Source organism: Dysidea avara, chromosome 11 (genome assembly GCF_963678975.1).
Source record: "Dysidea avara chromosome 11, odDysAvar1.4, whole genome shotgun sequence".
NCBI lineage: Eukaryota > Metazoa > Porifera > Demospongiae > Dictyoceratida > Dysideidae > Dysidea > Dysidea avara.
In genome coordinates, this window is record NC_089282.1 from 24,125,182 (window position 1) to 24,144,352 (window position 19,171).

General features: G+C 38.3%; 3 protein-coding genes, 1 long non-coding RNA gene and 1 other non-coding gene across 5 annotated transcripts; 3 read left to right on the forward strand and 2 right to left on the reverse strand.

Moving 5' to 3' along the window:
- Nucleotides 1-253: 253 nt before the first annotated feature.
- Nucleotides 254-2,565, reverse strand: LOC136238614 (M protein, serotype 6-like). The gene is made up of 2 exons (XM_066029180.1): nt 2,382-2,565; nt 254-1,278 (listed from the first exon to the last, which is right to left on the reverse strand). Exons 1-2 carry the CDS (start codon nt 2,463-2,465, stop codon nt 343-345), a joined length of 1,020 nt encoding a protein of 339 aa, XP_065885252.1. The 5' UTR covers nt 2,466-2,565; the 3' UTR covers nt 254-342.
- A 2,179-nt stretch (nt 2,566-4,744) lies between these two features.
- Nucleotides 4,745-5,461, forward strand: LOC136239060 (uncharacterized). The gene is made up of 2 exons (XR_010693334.1): nt 4,745-4,836; nt 5,306-5,461. It is a non-coding gene; the product is annotated as an uncharacterized lncRNA (long non-coding RNA).
- A 38-nt stretch (nt 5,462-5,499) lies between these two features.
- Nucleotides 5,500-10,116, forward strand: LOC136239059 (ankyrin repeat, PH and SEC7 domain containing protein secG-like). The gene is made up of 21 exons (XM_066029801.1): nt 5,500-5,661; nt 5,901-6,027; nt 6,091-6,190; nt 6,247-6,297; nt 6,496-6,777; nt 6,831-7,454; nt 7,511-7,602; nt 7,658-7,735; nt 8,075-8,186; nt 8,237-8,313; nt 8,361-8,435; nt 8,479-8,549; nt 8,656-8,726; nt 8,786-8,900; nt 8,952-9,006; nt 9,062-9,118; nt 9,168-9,263; nt 9,536-9,584; nt 9,636-9,744; nt 9,795-9,891; nt 9,949-10,116. Exons 4-21 carry the CDS (start codon nt 6,270-6,272, stop codon nt 9,964-9,966), a joined length of 2,106 nt encoding a protein of 701 aa, XP_065885873.1. The 5' UTR covers nt 5,500-5,661; nt 5,901-6,027; nt 6,091-6,190; nt 6,247-6,269; the 3' UTR covers nt 9,967-10,116.
- Trnay-gua (transfer RNA tyrosine (anticodon GUA)) lies at nt 5,767-5,849 on the forward strand. Its single transcript is given in 2 exon segments — nt 5,767-5,803; nt 5,814-5,849. It is a non-coding gene; the product is annotated as a tRNA-Tyr (tRNA).
- Nucleotides 10,117-17,890: 7,774 nt separating the features above from the next.
- Nucleotides 17,891-18,775, reverse strand: LOC136237785 (uncharacterized). Its single transcript, XM_066027997.1, has 2 exons — nt 18,723-18,775; nt 17,891-18,601 (listed from the first exon to the last, which is right to left on the reverse strand). The coding sequence occupies exons 1-2, from the start codon at nt 18,773-18,775 to the stop codon at nt 17,956-17,958; spliced, it is 699 nt and encodes a 232-aa protein (XP_065884069.1). The 3' UTR covers nt 17,891-17,955.
- Between the last annotated feature and the right edge of the window lie 396 nt (nt 18,776-19,171).

Sequence of the window (19,171 nt, forward strand, 5' to 3'; positions counted from 1 at the left end):
CCATTAGTGCAGTATGGGTGGTTATAAATGCTACAACACCTGAACAGCAATATCTGTTGGGTGGTGATGAGGATCTGAAGAGTTACCACATTGTTTTACATAGCTGAGAAAGGTTATTGGTGAGTGGTAACGACTTTTAAAGGAGAAAAGATGTTTCACAACTGGATCAATCTTTGTACTGTATTAAAAATGCCAAAGAGCTATGAAATATCTGAAGTATTTATGTATTTGTCTTTGTTAGCTTGTAATAAAATACTGAAGAAAACAATCATCGTTAGTACAATGATTCAACGTACACTTCATGAATTTAGTTGTATAAACAGTAGCTGCTAAACTAGTATGTTATGAAAAGAGCCAACCACCCACCCATTTAATAAACCTGTAACCTACATCAATCACAATATCAACCAATGAGTTACTTTGTAAGCCAGTATTTGAGCTGCCAGTATTTCTTGGTGGAACAGCGTTTCTCTGTGCGTTGGCTCTTCGCTGTTCATTAGCTCTTTGCTGTTCGTTAGCTCTTTTTTGTGACTGTAAGTAAGTAACTTCCACAAGTAAATTATCCATCATACCCTCTATTTTATCAGTAGTAGTACTATCCTGTAGGTCTTTCATCTCCTCAAAGTCCATGGACAATAAAGCATTCATAAGCTTATCACACTCCTTCTTAAACTTCATGATCAACTCTATGGCCTTAGGAACTATTATCTCATCATCACCTTCGTCAACATCATATGTAATTAGCTGACGTAGTCTGTCTATCTCATCAGAACCGACATAAAATTTCTTCTTTAATTTACAATATCGGATAACATGTTTTATGTGCTCTTCCAGTTTACTGATTGGGTCCATCCATTTTTTGATGTAGATCACTTGCATAACTATCATACCATGATTAGCGTCATATTGGTCTATATGCTTCATCAACTGTTGATTATCTTTGGTCAGTTTCTCATTTTGATTCACTGATAACTGATGTTGATCTTCCAGCTTCTGAACTTTATCCATCAGCCTATGATTTTGCATTGTCAGTGTCTGATTCTGATCCATGAGCATCCGATACTGATTTGTCAACTTCTGAAAAGAATCATTTAGAGCCTGAATTTCACTCCTTAGAAAATCATTTCCACTTCTCAAAGACATGTTACTAGCTGTCAAAGAACAAATTTTGGCCCACACTGCATAGGTGATCCAAGCCATCACAATAGCGAGACACATCAACAAGTAGTGCTTCTTTCTCGTGATCCACTGTACTACAATTGCCCCCACATATTGTACCTGTATGTAGTAGCAGTAAAGTACAATTTGAACAAAAACAATGTTAATCCTACTATATTACAAGTCTGCGTGCAGAGTGTATATGTGTAAGGCAGAAAATACTTTTCAAGTCTCTGTAGTTTCAAGTTCACCTAAGCCCTCGCTATAAATAAAAGCACTGTAAGAATACTGAACCTGAGTGAGTAATGCTATTGAGTGAGTCTAGGGGTAAACTTGTAGTAAACATGTTTTAGGTTTGAAAACTCTTTCAGCAATTGGCTATTGCTAGAGCTCAGGAGAATGCAAACAGTTTAAAGATACACAAACACGTTTCATATGAAATTACAAATACCCTGTAGTGAATTGTTATGTGTGCTAACTAATCAAGGTTCAGAGGTCCAGGTAGAACTTTAGATACTTACACACTGTCATCTGTATGCCACCTTTTTGAGGTAGTCCTGTCCCCATGAGGATTATTCACACAAACTGCACTGTACACAGACAATTCAGGGTCAGTGTGACCTTGGTGTGTCTGCATGATTCCCGGTTATGCCCAGTTGTCATTGTTGTTGTTTCCTTAAGAAACTTTACTCCAGCTTGGTTTAAATGGGGACCTGGTGGCCTGCTGTAACTACCTGGTGCTAAGCAGGGAAGCAAATGGCATTAACCAGGGAAGTAAATTCCATTATTCCAAGTGTCCACTGATGTCTCATAGCAGGTGAACTCAGTGAGGTGGTCACTTGTGAGACATGGTACAACCTACTGCAGCCTGAGGTTAGTGTAGTCCTGCCCCAGCCGGGAGGACTTGACTCTTAGCACCTGAGGAGCATACAGGTGCTGGCCGGTTCACTGGGTAGGCGTGACTGTCTACTGAGCACGGTAGCCGCGGAAGGGTTTGCTTTTGTCTGCGCGAGCCAGTGTGTGTTTGTGACACTGTACGGTTGGGAAGCCTTATCAAAAGGCTGGATTATATACAAAAGGAAGGTCGCCGGCGAAGACCGAGGCTTACTTTATTGGTATATTATTATTATTAGCGCTTTACAGTGACCAGCACTATCAAGTCTACCATGCAGTTGGGCACTGGAGGGTTTGCACAGAAGGCAGAGCCTGTACGAGGTGCTTACCGGTACTTCAATTCCTAATAGTGTCAGCTCAGCGAGTAACCCAATAAATTCGCAAACAGACCATATCCAACACAGAATATCCATGGTGAATCGGTAGATAATATAGAACAACTCGCTCCACCACGCGCAGATGCACACCACTGTAATGTTAGTCAGTCTCGCGTGGCAAGACCCTAATCTCCGCACGGCGCTTATCGATTAGAGATTATAAGCGCCTCGCAGCAGACACTTATAATTTCTAATCGATAAACGTCGTGAAATGGACCCCAAAAAAATTGGCGTCTCAGTGGCTACATGAGACTACTGTAATGTGGCCATGGGCACCCTCGCTAAGCGCGTCACTTAATCACGTGATCGAAATGGCAGTGGCTACTGCATGTAGGCCTATGTTTATAGCGGAGAAGTGAACAGGCTAGAGTAACTCTGAAATAATTTTGCCCTACCCAGAAATAATTAGAAATAACTCTGTGTCTCATTTGTGTCTCATTTTTGTCTCTGCATAAAGTAATGGCCCATGCAGGTGCATATACCCTTTGGTCCACTGTTAGCTATAAGACCTTCAACATCGCCTTCATAGCTGCCCAGGTACCTGGGGTTTATAAATCTATACTTCAACATACTGCTTTATCTGCTGAGCTGATGACAACTGAAGTTGGATGTTTAGGCCATCACTAAATATATAAGTTTTATGCCAGCAACACTATATATTAGCTATAGCAATTTATGTTAAATGAATCATCTACCAAAAAGCTTAATTTATGATAGTAATCATTTTTCAACAAAATAAGGCAAAATTGCAATCTCCTGCTAGATTTCCAACATTATTAGCCAGTCAGGGTTCTAACATGAAACTTGGCAAAAAGTTTGTGTGTTTGAGGGGACGTACCCCACTGATGCACACCATCCACAACGAACATTTTGATGTTAATAGATGCTGGAGCTGATCATGACATCAACATTGTGTCAAATGTTGTGTAGCTAAGTGTATAATATTATACTCTCATGGGATTTTAAAGCCCTTAATATACGTATTGTATAGATGGTAGTACTCCATTACATCATGTCTGTTATAATGGATCCTATGAGATGTTGGCACTACTGCTCAGCCTTGGAGCTGATGGGATGATTCCAGTATGTAATGTGATCCCCTTATGTGTTGACGTATAATATGAGTTGATGTTGTAGGATAATAATGGGAGATATCCTCTTCATTGGGTGACTGATTCAAGGTGCACCCAGCTGCTACTTGACATGGTCAGTATAATCAAAAGTTCATAATATTAGAAGAGGATATAGTCTTACTATTATTATGAACTCTTGGTATAATTAATAGTACTTTAAGTATATATATATATAGGGTTAAATAATGTGTAGCATAAATATTTTGAGGGGCAATATTTTCGAGTTTGACCAATGTTGCAAAAATAAAATTTCACAGATTTTCCCAAATTGTATTAGACCATATGGAGGTCAAGAATAAATTTTTTGCTGTTAACCGCCAAAACCTAGAAATCAGCAAAAACTTTCTTCCTCAAAATATTTAGGCTATATGGTAATGGAAGCTTGGACTTTATGACAACAAAGTTTGGCAAGACTTAAATTATTAGCAAAACTGAAGTAAAATTGGCAACCAATTACAGTTTTACTCAAAATTAATACAAACTGACTCTATGACGGACATTTAGTTTCTACACTGTCAAATTAAAGGTCGCTAGTGGGATAGCATTCACAGAATAAATGCCCCATAGGAGGGCCAACTAATCCTACGTGCAGTCTTGAAAATTGACTAATGAAAAGCAAACGGACAGTTTTAATATTCTTACAAAGTATCCACTTAGTTATTATTTTCATGATGCTGCCTGTAATGAAGGATTTGCAAATGTGCATTATGTAGTAGGTCACTTCATGTAGTAGGTCACTTCAATGTTGTTGTTGTTGTTACTGTTGTACATTTTTATAAACTGAAGCACTGGTACCTTAGCGATGGAAGGATCTGACTTGCAAAATTATATATATGCTGAGTCCAGGAATCTGATCACAAACACTTGACTTACCATCTAGTTGCATTGTGAGCATATTATGCCAGCCATGACATCCTGTGATCTCAAAGGAAAGCAATGTCCTTTCAACCCCAACATCTCAATGTTAATACTGAGTACTGTATTGAGTTGTGTAAATGCACTCATCACACCTTCCAGAGTTCTTCTTAACCACCCCAATACATTGTATGGCTTTTGTTGATACCAAGTACCTTGTTTGGTTGCACTATACACTGTATGATGCGTTACCAGCCTCCTCTGCATATCTGCCTATTACTTGTAGTATATTGCTATGGTACAGGGTGGCTATGGTATGATGGGTATCCCAAGAAGATGTATGAAATTGCTTTTATTCTTAGGAGAGAAGCAGAAAGTGATCCGTGACAAGCACAGTCTAGAAGAGACCCAACCTGGAGGTATGTTCCTGAATCAGTGTATATCCAGCGTACTACTCATTCAAAGTATGTCTTCTATTAGAGTGTATGCTCTAAAGTGGAGCCCAACACCTTGAAGTATGGACACTTTGAAATTGTTTGTGGTCCAATTTGTATTAGTGCATTTAGATTCCTGAAATCAGTACACCTCAACACCTTGATAATCAGGACACTTGTCCATGGTCCTATCTGTAAACCTAGTGTTAACCCCTGAAATCATAACTTCTTGACAATTCTGTATTTGACATGTTAAGTAGGTCCCAAACTTAGCTAGTGCACGTCGTAACAGTAATAAGGCCTTGTCATTATCAAGTTTTTCTCATACACATGGTCCCATTAGAAAGTATTGCTTTTACATTGAAAAATTCACCTATGTAGTTTGTTAAAGCTTTGTTAGCCAAAATTTTCATGCAGTGTACTATTTACTGCTGTTACTATTGTGTTGCTGCAGGTATGAGAGTTTGGGAGAACCCGTTTCAAAAGCGAAAGTCGTGAAATGGTGATTGTCTTGGTTGACCATGATCTGCTGTGACTTTAAAAAGAAGCAACAAACAATTTTTACATTGCATTGTACAATAATTTGTTCATCAACTCTTACAGTTTATAATTTGACGGAACTACGATGTTATACGGTGTTATTATACTGAGTGGTTAAGTATTGACCATTGCTGTTTTGCAAAACCGAAATGGGTGGGGCACGTCTCCGTTGTGCGTTTGGGCAGGCGTGAAGTTGATTCAACTACTAGTGTCACTGTGAATCAGCCTAATCAACTCTTTTAAACGCCGTGGACTGTCATTGTAAAATACGTGAGTGTTTTTTGTACCACAACAATTGCCAGAGGGCGTAGGGGAATTACCGTAAAATGGTTAGGGAAGAACAAAAGGGTTCTGAAAACCCTTTGATTACTGTATCCTTCGATAGCTCAGTTGGTAGAGCGGTGGGCTGTAATGGTATAGTAACCCATAGGTCGCTGGTTCGACTCCGGCTCGAAGGAAGTTTTTTTTTTTTTCGTTTTTGTTACCTTTTCGTCACCACTTTTTTTCAGGAATCTGACGATGGAGGAAAACAAACTAGCTATTCCACCAGGAGTAGTACCTTCAGAATCAAAAGAAGATTTGTACAGACAACTACAATCAGAAGAGAATCAAGAAGACATGTCTGTTTTGAAAGATGTACGTTAGTATTGATCATTTTGTAAGGGTGCACAGAATGTGAGTTAAACTGGCTGATTACAGGATGTCCCCATGGAAACAAGTGAAAGTCCACCCCTGCAAGAGTAGCTACCTTCTGAACGTAGTGACACTCCCACTGCAGCTTGGCTGGAGCATTCAAAAGGTTGTCATTTGGATTCATAACTGCAGGCTGATGAACATTTTATTCTTTAAACACAGAAGTACCTGATGACAATGACAACATGGGAGGATCATCTTCTGGAAGTTCTGGTAATTCTAGTATAACTAGAACTTTTAAGGGGGCAGCAAAGTATTGAAAGATCAAGGCAAATGAATCAAACGTTCAGTAATTTAAACTGTGTAAAACTTTCTAATACTATTCAGTTGCAACAGTCACAAAATTTTAATATTTTGTCCCTTTAAAAGATTCTAACTATACCGCTTTTAAATACCACTGTGGATTTGTAGATTTACTAAAAGAAGTTCTATCACATCAAGATCAGCCTTCTTCTCCCAAGCGACCACACTCACCGCTTAGAAAAAAATTCAACAAAGTAGCACCCCTTGATGTGTCTAATAAGAACACAGACTCAAAACCATCACTGGAGTCTCCATTGATGGCAACTTCTACTGCCACTAATGGTATTAAACTAGATACGTATGAGCCGCAGATTGGTTCATCCACTGTCATCACTAACGCAAGTGCTGTTACTGACAATGCTTCAGTGTCCGAAACTGAACTACTAAAAAGTTAGTGTAATTACATTGTGTAGTAGTGTGTGTATTATATACTGTGTTACTAGCTAAGAATGAGCCTGTGTACAGTGCAATTGTTAAGGTGAAACCATCACACCATCAATTTGATTCTAGTAACATTGGCACATTAACTCCCACTAACACCAACCTTATTTCAGAGGATCATCAGGGCTATAGTTTACCAGTGACCGATCATGATGAAGTCAATCATCAACATTCTGTTAGACCCAAGTTGGAGTCAGAAGTAGTCGCTAGTCCTTCAGTTGATGAAACAGACAGTCACATCATTCCTGAAGAACCTGAAATCCCAATGTCCACACATGATCCCAGGACATATAACCAAAAGCCACCTCCAAAAGAGGCAATACAGTTGATATCAATCAAGCCTGTCTCAGATACTGCAGTAGTTTCAGATCACAGTTTCCCAGCTGGTAGTTCATACGACATGCAGCCAATACATTACATGGCATCCACTGGAGACAAGAAGAAACTGGCACAACTAATATCAGAACTAAACCCTGATGGTGATGACCAGGTTAGGGTGAGAGGGAGTATTGATGTGAGGGACAGTGAGGGACGTACTCCACTGATGCACGCCATCCACAACGAGCATTTTGCTTGCGTGAAAATGTTAATAGATGCTGGAGCTGACATTGACATTGTGTCAAATGGTAAATGTATATACAATACTCTTGTGTGATAATAAAGCCCTAAATCTTGTATATAGATGGTAGTACTCCATTACATCATGTCTCCTATAATGGATCCTATGAAATGTTGGCACTACTGCTCAGCCTTGGAGCTGATGGGATGATTCCAGTATGTCATGTGATCCCCTTTATGTGTTGGTGCATAATATGAGTTGATGTCATAGGATAATAATGGGAGATATCCTCTTCATTGGGTGACTAATAATTCTGATCCAAGATGTACCCAGCTGCTACTTGACAAGGTCAGTAAGGCAAAAAATAGAAGCTTGGACTTTGTGACAGCTTAGTCTGGCAAGACTTATGTTGTTTGCAAAATTGAAGTAAAGTTATCAACCTATTGCAATTATACTCAAAGTGGCTCTACACTGGGTCTCTCCAAATTTTCATTGTTTACAATACTTTGTGCTTTTCATAAACATTTATATGTACACCTGTATACTTGTTATGTGTTGGTGTTACTTGAAATGTACATAACCATATTAGGCACTATATACAAGGCACACACATATGTAGATATGGCTGTTCAAAACATATACCTAGTGTACATATTTACTCTAACATCAACTGTTATATCCCTATAGGTGGCAGGATTAGATGTTGATGTACAAGACAGTAGTCTGATGACTCCTCTTATGTGGGCAGCCTTCCATGCCAGACCAGAACACATACAGGTGTTGAAACAAAATGGAGCAGGTCGTTATGTCAAGTTTTAAACTACATATAAAATGTTACACACTACACAGACACAACACTAGCAGATATAGATGGAATGTGTGCCATCCACTGGGCAATACACAAACACGAAACAGGAACACTGAAGGTGAGCTTGATACTTCACTAGTTAAAATGACTGTCAGTGACCTGTAGGAGTTGATCAGTATTGAAGCTACCAAATATCAGGACAACAAGGGTAGAACTGTGATGCATGTAGCAGCAGATGAGGTTAGTAAAACAGTCAGACAGTGTTGAAATGTGTGCATCACAGGGATGTGCTAAAGAAGTTAATATCATTAAAAGTATTAGACCAACCAGTGTACAAGATTTTGACAAGCAAGGGTAAATTGAATTTATTAAATGCAAAATGACAAAGATGCATTTTACAAAGAAAACACTCAATTTAAACAATCAAATTTTACTAGGTATAATTGTATAAACTATACAGGCGTACTCCATTACACTGGGCAGTTGTGTGTGACAATCCTGATGTGATTAAGGCACTTTTGGCTGCTGAAGGTAATATTACTTTACACTATTGATCACCTGCACTTGTTAAATAATTATTGTTGTACCAGCTAACCCCAACATCAAAGATGTGACCAATCGCACTCCATTAGATTATGCTACGGAGAAGCAATTCAATTATTGTGCACTTTTGTTATCAAACGCACAACAAGGTGGAGAAGTTGGGTCAGTATGTCACTATTGTGTGTGTTCTATTAGAGTGTTTTACCACACTAGAACTGATCAAGGACAATTTACCTTTACTAGTGCCCAACCACAAGGACAGTCTCCAGTATGTTCAGCAACAATTTTTACTGTAGTCAAGTAATGTCACATTACTGTCACAGGTAGCAATAAATACTAGTGAGCAAAATTTGTCTGAGGCCAGAGCTACTCTGTTGAAGGTGACATGGTAAAGTGACCTAGTGTAGTTATAACAATCACAAATCATAGAACTTGTCTGTTGGCTGTTGGATGTACAAGTTTACTGAAGATGGCAAGGGACCAATGCACAAGAGATTTTTTACTGTATTGATAGACAAACAGAAGGTACTGTACACTTACCCAATTGTGACCGGAAAGGGTCTTCCACACGCATTCAATTTACTGAGTTTAATGACTCACACCTTCAGATTGGAAAAGGCTATTGACTTGAAATTTGGTCAGTTGTGAGCACCAACATAGCTTGGTGGATGGCAAATTTTCAGGTTAATAATTATGTTTTTGAGATCTTCCAAGTTCATAGAATTGGAGTGTACGGAAAATTCTTTTTTGCAAATCTGGCCACAAATATGGTAGCACTCTCAAATGTTCTATTATAGCTCTGTCGGGCCAAATCAGCTGAGCCAGCTGATAAAGATATTAAATCAGGTAACCATATATTAGTAAAGAGGTATGCTACATTTTATCGTCTTCCTCCAGACAAATTACTAAATGTACGATCTTCGGTTAGCCCTTTAGTACAGGGTAGGAAAGATTTTGATTCAGTTGTGAAACATCGCTATGCTTTTACCATCTTGACCACTCACCGGTAACCCTTGTGATCATCAAATCACTTGTTAAACATCTTGACCACAACAGTGTGATCAATGTGATAGCCTTGTCTTCAGAAGACTACAAGATTTGGGTCAATGGACTACAGTTTTTACTGGAAATTGGTCCAGAACAAGTAGTACAGGTGAGATATAAAACGTAATATCTAATACACGTACTGTATGTGCAAATTTATTATTAGCTTGCTACACAACACTGATTGAAGAGAACATTATCAACATAACCAAGAATTTTTTCATAACTAGCTGTTTACTTATTCATTTGCATATCTGTAGCATGACTCATACATCTTAAAATTGTTTGATTGTAACATAACAATGCTGTAATGGTGGTAGTAATAGTATTGTAACTCGAGCTTTCAAAACAGCCAACCCCATGTAACAAACTTGTAAGCCACAGCTCTTGCCAAACCAATCCAAGAACTACTTTGTAAAGCAGTACTTGAGCTCTGCTGGGTGCTAGTACTTCTTTGCGTATTAGCTTCTCTCTGTGCCTTAACTTCTCTCTGGTGAATTAGCTCTTTTTTGTGACTGCAAGATAGAAACTTCCACTAGAAAATCATCCATCATTTTTTCAATCTTATCCACACTAGTATCATCCTGTACTTGTTTCTTCAATTTAAAGTTCATAGACGACAGAGCATTCATGAGCTTATCACTCTCCTCTTTAAACTTCATGATCAACTCTACTGCCTGGGCTACTATTATCTCATCATTGCCTTCATCAACATCATACTTAAATCAGTTTACATAGTCTATCCATCTCATTAGAACCAGCATAAAATTTTTTCTTGAGTTTACAATATCTAATAACATGTTTTATATGGTCTTCTAATTTACCAATCAGATCCATCCATTTTTCGATGTAGTATATTTGCATACTTATCAAGCCATGGCTAGTTTCATACTGCATTACTTTCTCCATCAACTGTTGATTATCTTTGGTCAACATCTCATTTAGATCCATTGACAACTGATATTGATCTGCAAAATTCTGAACTTCATCTATCAACTTGTGGTTTTGCTTTGTCAGTGTCTGATTTTGACTTACAAGTATCAGATATTGATATGTCAACTCCTTGAGCTCATGATTTTGCAGTGTCAATGTTTGATTCAAATCAGCCCACACTGCATAAATGATCCAAGCTAGTACAATAGTGAGGCACACCAACAAGTAGTGCTTCTTCCTCATGACCCACTGCACTGCAGCTGCCACCACATACTGTACCTGTAAGTAGAATGTACTCTAGCAATACTGTAAGAACAGTTACTTTAACTATAACAAATCCTATATTGCTCTGTGTGTGTGTGTGTGTGTGCGTGCGTGCGTGCGTGCGTGCGTGCGTGCGTGTGTGTGTGTGGCCTTGAACCCTGGACTGCTGGAACTGTAGGCCACAGTGGGCAAACCACTGTGCTACCGCTGCTAGCTACCCACTATCCCTACTTTTCTACCTTATAAATGTTACTCACGTAGTAGTCTCACTATATATAGTAAGAAGAATGTAACTTAAAGGTGAAGAAGAAACCAAAGCTGAACTCGACCCTAACCCTAATGCTACTTTTCGCGTACCCTAAAGTTGAATGCTCAGGGCAACTACTAGACATGAAAATAAAAACCTTTCGGTTCAGTAACCACTTCCAAAAATATTTATTAGCAATGTAAAGCCATTTAAATACCAGAACCATGCCTCCTTATTACATGAAAGGAATTATGATGCTTTAAAGATATGAATCTAGCACCAAAAAATGAGCTTGTAAGTATTGTGTAAATCTGGGACAAACTTATATAATAATGAATTTTAATTTAAAGACAAAAACACTGTATAATACAAAACGATGGGATAGAGAATACATACATACATGCCTCTTAGCTAATGCATGAACTTGCAATCAGTCAATTTAATACTTAATTATTGGGTACTTCTGCTCTTAAGACAGAAAGCACCTTTTCTCTCAAATGCAGGAATGTATACAAGATTTTTGATGATGAAAATAATCAAAATATACCATATCAGTAGAGGGAAACTTTTGCGGGGGAAAACTTTAGCTAAATTGGCGATTCGTTACACACTAAATTCGCCAAAATTATGGAGATTAGCATCTTTATAGCTATGATTGAGTAATTTAGCTTGCTATTTGCCAAAGTTTACCCCACCAAAGTTTCCATCTATACAGTACCTTGATTCCAACTGCTAGTAAAAAAGCCCCATAAATGTTCACAAATTGGCTTTTTAAGGTGTTTGATCGCCTGTTTTTAGGACATCTTCATTGCTTGATTCAACTGCTTGATTTTGATTCTAGTTGCAAGTAGCTAGCCCTACATGACTAGTGAATGCCTCTTGAAGTGTGCATGTCTAACTCAATGGAAGAGGTCCAGATGAACTTTGGATGCTCATGCTGTCACCTGCATGGCATAATTGAGAGTCCATCTCCCGAAACTGTTTTAGTGTCTGAAATGCAGATCTGCAATGTAAAAAATGATATTGCTAGAAACAAATCCCTAGTGCGTTACCTTTTGTGCCCCATCACTTATATAGCTATACCACCTTCAGTTTGTGATTGTGGATTTGGGGTGCTGAAGCACCCCCTCAAAATTTTACCACATGCAAGCTAGGTCTGATTAAGACTGTGTAGATACAGCTCGAGAAGACTTTAAACGCTTGATCTTTGACTTAATTGAGATCTGAGCATTCCTAACATCACCAACATAGGTAGAAGCTTGAGAAGGAATCAGTGATTGTAGGGGCCGAATTATTTCATCAGAAGCAGGGAACTCAGTGGATGACAAAAAGATGGGATTAGAAATGCCCAATCCTCCCATTTTAGCAGGGAGAGCAAACAAATCTCTCTCAAAATCACCAGGAGGTGAACATCCATGGCCAGTAGCAGATGGTATAAAGTGGTGGTGACCACAATTCTCTAGAAGCTGAAAAAGATGACTAACGTTTGGAACAGTTCTGGCAATAAATAACCACTTACTAATGAGGCCACGAGAAAAGGCAGCGTGAGGCTGTGTAATTGCAAATAAAGCCAAGACTTTTAGCTCATCCACCCAAGAGGAAACTTTACCAGATACAACCATGACTCCCCTGATTCGGAGACTGTGGAGCCAGATCAGAACACACTACAAATGGTGAAACAAAATGGAGCAGGTCACCGCTATGTTGAGTTCTAACTGCAGACACAACACTGGCTAACAGATATTGATGAAAAATGTGCAGTGCTATGATCAACTGGGCAATACATAAACATAAATGAAAACAATATAGATATTTATGGCTCCAAAATGCAGTGAGTGGTTATCTCCAGACCTGAACTGATTCAAACTGTATTAATTAGTGTATGCATGTAGCTATATTTTTAAATTTCACACCTTGCCATGTCCATACGGGTGTTTATTTAACACTTCTCTGTGGTCACAGGTGACTGAAGACACATTCACACTTTTATTGTATAATATATATATATACATGTAATAGTTATACCACGGACACGAATGCTTTGCCTGATACACACGTGCCCAAGGGCCGCAGGCCCGAGAGCAAGTGCATATATACAGGCAAAGCACAAGTGCCCATGGTATAACTAATATGTTCTACTTTAGCATGCAGACTTACTTAATTGGCAAAATCTTTAGTTGTTATGTCCTTCTCTTATATAGGGAACCAAGGCTGTGATTGTGGGATTGAATTTTGCCAAACAAGCTGTGATTGTGGGATTCAATTTTAATACATCAAACAGTAGTTTGATTTTACTTTTGCTAAAATAGTAATTTTAAGAGACTAGTGTTTATCATGTTTTAATTACTACATTTATAAAAGTAAAAAACAAACTACTGTTGATGTATTAAAATTGAATCCCACAATCACAGGTTATTTGGCAAAATTTAATCCCACAATCACCGACAGCTTGTTTGATTCCCTATATAAGAGAAGAGGATAACAGTATAACATCAAAGAAATCTGATGATTTCTGGGTATAGTGTGCAATGTATCGAGTTAACGAGATATACACACTGGTGGCAGTGTGTATATCTCGTTAAGGCAGCGTGTAACAAGATATACACACTGGTAGCAGTGCATATATCTCATTAACACTTTGAGTCAGTGCAATATGTGATATATATGCACTGGCTTTCTTTTGATCTGAGGTGTGAAAGTGGTACATATATATATGTGAGTGTGTGTGTGTGTGTGTGTGTGTGTGTGTGTGTGTGTACATTCTCTCATTGTTTCAATGATGGTATATATCAATCGATATAATAATTTTCCAAGCAAGAGTAAACATTTTAAAGAGAAGATACACAGTAACACAGAAACATATAACAAATAAAGCTAAATGAACGAGTCAGGCTGGATTAGATCAATTGGCAGTGATGTTAGAGATTGACTAAAACATCCTTTAGAAGAATATATAGATCTTCGTAAGCATCATCTGATGGCAGAACGCAGAAGGGAAAAGATATGCAGCACTTCACCCATCCCATTATGGCAGCATAATGTGTATCACACTTGTGGGAAAGGAGAGAGGCAAAATAGGAACACTGAAGGTGAGCTTAGTAGCTACTTCACAAGTATGATGACCAAGCATTTATGCCATGTGCACATGTCCTGTAGGAGTTAATCAGTGTAGAAGCTACTGAATACCAGGATAACAAGGGGAGGAGTGTGATGCATGTTGCAGCTGAGGTTAGTAAAACTGTGACAATGATATGACCAGACAATGTTGTAATGTATGAATCATAAGGATGTGCTAAAGATCAACTAGTGCATGTACAAGATTTTAACAAGCAATGTACCTGTAAAGTGCACTTGCATGGAGTAAGATCGTGAGATCTGAGGTTAAAATGAGTGAGATTTGCTTATACTTATTGAGTGAGGTCTCCTCTTAGTAGAAAATTCCTATAAAAATTGCAAAATTGGCCGCTTTCTTCAGTTATATATATATATATATACCTCTACATTTTTAGCCATTAGAGCACTGTTTACTTTGCTGAGAGGTCTGAAGTGAAATTAAATTACATGAGAGCCACAGTGCATGAGATGAAAACCATGCATATGCATGAGACAACAATTCGATGCATGTGTCTCACATGCTATAGTGAGAGTTGAGGTGTCTGCATTAGGCAGTTTAACCCAAAAGCACCCACTTTTAGGTAATTTTTTTACAATATCACCCGCAGTGCTTGTTAAATAATATTATTGTTGTATTAGCCAATCCCAATTAACATCATGCAAACTCCATTATTGACTATGCTATGGAGAAACAACTCAATTATTGTGCACCATTGTTACCAAATGCGCAACAAAGTTGGGTTAGCTATTGTGTATGTTCTATTAGAGTATTATACACTGTACACTGCCCAATTAAGGTTTTTATGATTGGGCTCTCACATTTTTTATTATAGCTCTGCTGAGCGTGGGTCAATGGGTTACAATTATTACTGGAAATTGGTCCAGAACAAGCAGTACAGGTGAGTAATGAAACATTCAATAAACTTTACATGTAATTGTTTTGTTATATAGCTTGCCACACAACACTGAAGTAAACAAGAAACATCATCAATACAATAACTATTGGGTGCCAACAAATGTGATGCATACCCCATAGTATATAATGGACATCTTAAAATAGCTTGTTCATATTAATTTGAGTATATAGCCACTTAACTTATCATGTCAGCAGTGTGATTAAATTTATGAGAAGAGCCACTTGCCCACCCATGATAATAACTTGTAAGCTACACCCACTGTAATATCTTTCCATGAACTACTTTGTACAGCAGTGGTTGAGCTCTGTTGTGTAGCAGGACCTCTATGTGAAGCAGTAGTACTTTCTTGTGTTTTAGCTTCAGCTTCTTTCTGTGCTTTAACTCTTTTTTGTAACTGCAAGATGGCAACTTCATTTAGAAAATCATCCATCATTTTCTCAATCTTATCCGTACTTGTACTATCTTGTAGCTGTTTCGTCTCCTCAAAGTCCATTGACTGTAAAGCATTCATGAGCTTATCACTGTTCTTCTTAAACTTCATAATAAGCTCTACTGCCAGGGGTACTATTATCTCATCATCACCTTCTTCAACATCATATGCAATTTGCTGACGTAGCCTATCCATCTCTTCAGAATCTGCATAGAATTTGTTCATTAGTTTGCAATATCGGATAACATCATGTATGTGGTCTTCTAGTTTACCAATTGGGTTTATCCATTTTTTGATATAGCTTATTTACCTAACTATTACACCATGGCTAGTCTCATACTGCTCTCTTTGCTCCACTAACTGTTGATTATCTTCAGTCAACTTATCATTTTGATCTATCAACTTCTCATTTTGATCTGTTAAGATCTGGTTTACTTCTTTGATTAAGTGAAGTTCACCTCTCAAGGATTTAATTTCAGCTTTTAAATTATTATTTTCAATCCAAATTGAGAGGATTAAATAAACAATCATCACACCAATGACAAGCACCAACAATTTTATGCTATCCTTGACCCACAATGTACAACTTATAATCATAGATTGTACCTGAATGGTCATTAAAATAAATAAATTGTAATAACAATAAGTAGATAAGCATGCATTAATTTTCTTTAGCTATATGTGCATAGGCTATACATGCCTCCATGCATGGTTCCTTCTCTAAAGCATGTAATTTTTGTATTATAGCCATTACTTTCAATTACAAGTTATACTATCCATTTAAAAAGCACAATTATAACTGAGCAAGATATGAGGATAGCTATAAGCATAGTGGGACTACAGTGTAGTATAAAATTATTTACCTCTGCTGTTACGTACAATTACAGAATCTTGGGAGGTGATTTTGCTCTGGTGTACAATTAATATAATTGTGCACAAGGAACAGCTATAGTTGATGTAGCTATTTTCACCATGCTGAGTTTTCCCTATACATGCATGTATGCATGAAAAACTCATTAAATCTTTCTATTTCTTGTCAATATACTCATGACATGGCACGCTGGCTTTCTTGGCCTCACAACACTACCATGAGACTAATAACCCTTTTTACAGCTTTGCATGCATGGATAAAATATTGCTCTAATAAACAAGTACTGACTGTTCTATCATGCAATAACATTTTCACTGGCCATGCATGCAGGACTTACAGTGCACGTATATATGTCTCAGATGCTAGCATTATGCTTGATGCTTCCAGGTACCTATTATGGTCAAAATTATGCCAGCATAATAGACTGATGCCTAAGCATAATCAATTATTAGTTTCTCATCCCCATTAATTAGCTATAGGGTAAAATTAATAGGCTGGTACCTATCTATTTCTGCTAAATATCACGGGGGTATACAACATGGAGCCCTGGCAAGACTTACACTATTAAATTACAATAAATAATTATTATAGCATGCAGGAAAGTTCAGTTTAGGCAAACCGATAGATTCCAGTCTGGGGTGGCTCTAGGATTAAAAATCCTGTACTGATGAGCAGAAGACAGCAATGCAAGCAGCCTGCTCAAACAGGGATCTTATGACACTTCACAAGCATTGGCCACTTGGGCAATTGTACATGTGTCTGGCATAAAATGGTCTAAACAACTAATCTCAATGGAAATGAATAAGATTAACAGATAAGCCAGAAAGCTGAAGGTCATATTGTAAACAGCTGTACCGATCTTCCTTCAAAGCTCTAGCAGCCAAAAGATGTTGCTGGGTATTGGTGGGGATAGTTAGTTTGAGCAAACAAATGGAACACCAAGTCAGGTCCGTTAAGGGTGGAGGATAGATTGGTTGGAATCAGTGGTGTTAGGAGGGAAGACACTAGCAAGATATCCTCATAGGTCAGCATAGAGTTTTAAAATGTCAGGTAAGTGCTGTTGGAGTCCGTGAACGAGAACCTGAAGACTGAATCATGTCTCCAGGTAGACCCTATACTTACCTACAAAAAGATCGGTTTTACCAAGACTGTACAGTATGCAAGAAAATAATGGAAGAATACGGAATAACACAGGAGTAAGCGGTGGACGGGAAACAGAGAATTTATTTGGAGTGGCCTTACAGATCAGTACGTGTGAAAGCGGTCTTGTCTTTTTTTATTTTATTTATTTTTTTATTTTTTTTAAATTATTATTATTTTTTTTAACCCGGGCTTGATGGACTGCCCTTTCCTACCACCCCCAGCACAGATTGCAAGTGCTGGCCAACTGAACAAAATTAAGCAGACAAATGGGATTCCACAGTCACTAAGTCCACTGACTGTGGAGTCCTGGTGTAAACACCAATGGAAGACCGTGCCCCACGAATACACTGAATTGCCGAGCGCAACAACGAAAAGCTCAGGCAACAACGCAGCCAACCCAGAACCACAGAATAATCATCTCCCCACTTTTTGGCCAGAAGAGAAGCAAGTTGCTTATAAAAAACAGTAGCCTCATGGGCTAAACCGCCGGTGGCAGCCAAAACAATTGGAGTGAAAGTGGCATGCTCCACTTCTCGAACCCGCTGACCATAAGCATGATGCTTAATCTTTTCATGCTTCCTAAAGGTGGACGACAGAGAGGAGGAACTATTAGAAGGAGCAAAAGGGTTAAAAACACGGACATCAATGAAAAAACATCTCTCCGAACGACCACCCCAGAAGCCGTTTACAGCAACATCCAAGTGAGCCGAATCCTGAGTATTAGAGGTGGCAAGAGGGAACTCATCAGAATGCTGAACCGGCTGTAACTCTGGCTCAACACACACCTGGGAGCAAACCTCAGTAAGAAGGGTAGCAGTAAGGTCCCTAATCTCGTTATGATGCAATGAAGGTAAACCCCCTTTGGGACAGGACAAAGCATGCTCAACAGAAAAGGAGGTTCTGCAAGCAGGTTCTGTTCTACCCCCTTTGTGACACACCGTTTGCTTTGTAGATCAAATTACTCTAATAGAGCAATCAGCTATTAAACAGTCACTATAAACTAATCTTCTATAGAGTATACCCTGGCTGTAGATTATGGAAAGTTTCCAACACAGATTTAGCATATTCATGCATACTGTGTAATTACTATTAGATAATATTACACTGTTATCTGATTGCTCTTTTACAGTAATTAATTTTGATCTTCGAACAAACAGTGGTGTCTGTAAGCCTCACAGTCAGTCTTACAAATGCTAGTAAAATACAATAAGCATAAGCAGCTATACATGAATGACAGGGTTCCAGGGAGCCATAAAATTTGGTTACTCATTCCATTCAATTTAGGCCTGCATCAAATATGCCAGCATAATTATAGGCTGGAGTGCTTGCCAGCATAATAATAGCATATTAGGTGGATATTTCGAACTATGGAGCTTAATTCCATGAAAATAGTTTGATACTACCTAATAGTGCAAACTGCAAGAGCACTCAAATGTATTCATTGTACATAGCTCCTTAGATTGATACTTT

What these genes read in the sequence shown, in the direction of transcription:
- LOC136238614 (XM_066029180.1), bottom strand. Translation starts at nt 2,465, where the DNA reads ATGGATATTCTGTGTTGGATATGGTCTGTTTGCGAATTTATTGGGTTA. An exon ending in TATTAGGAATTGAAGTACCG is followed by an intron (nt 1,279 to 2,381) that starts GTAAGCACCTCG and finishes TACTACATACAG; the next exon opens with GTACAATATGTGGGGGCAAT.
- LOC136239059 (XM_066029801.1), top strand. Translation starts at nt 6,270, where the DNA reads ATGGGAGGATCATCTTCTGGAAGTTCTG. An exon ending in ATCATCTTCTGGAAGTTCTG is followed by an intron (nt 6,298 to 6,495) that starts GTAATTCTAGTA and finishes GTGGATTTGTAG; the next exon opens with ATTTACTAAAAGAAGTTCTA. An exon ending in CCCAGCTGCTACTTGACAAG is followed by an intron (nt 7,736 to 8,074) that starts GTCAGTAAGGCA and finishes ATATCCCTATAG; the next exon opens with GTGGCAGGATTAGATGTTGA.
- LOC136237785 (XM_066027997.1), bottom strand. Translation starts at nt 18,775, where the DNA reads ATGCATGAATATGCTAAATCTGTGTTGGAAACTTTCCATAATCTACAG. An exon ending in TTCCATAATCTACAGCCAGG is followed by an intron (nt 18,602 to 18,722) that starts GTATACTCTATA and finishes ACCTGCTTGCAG; the next exon opens with AACCTCCTTTTCTGTTGAGC.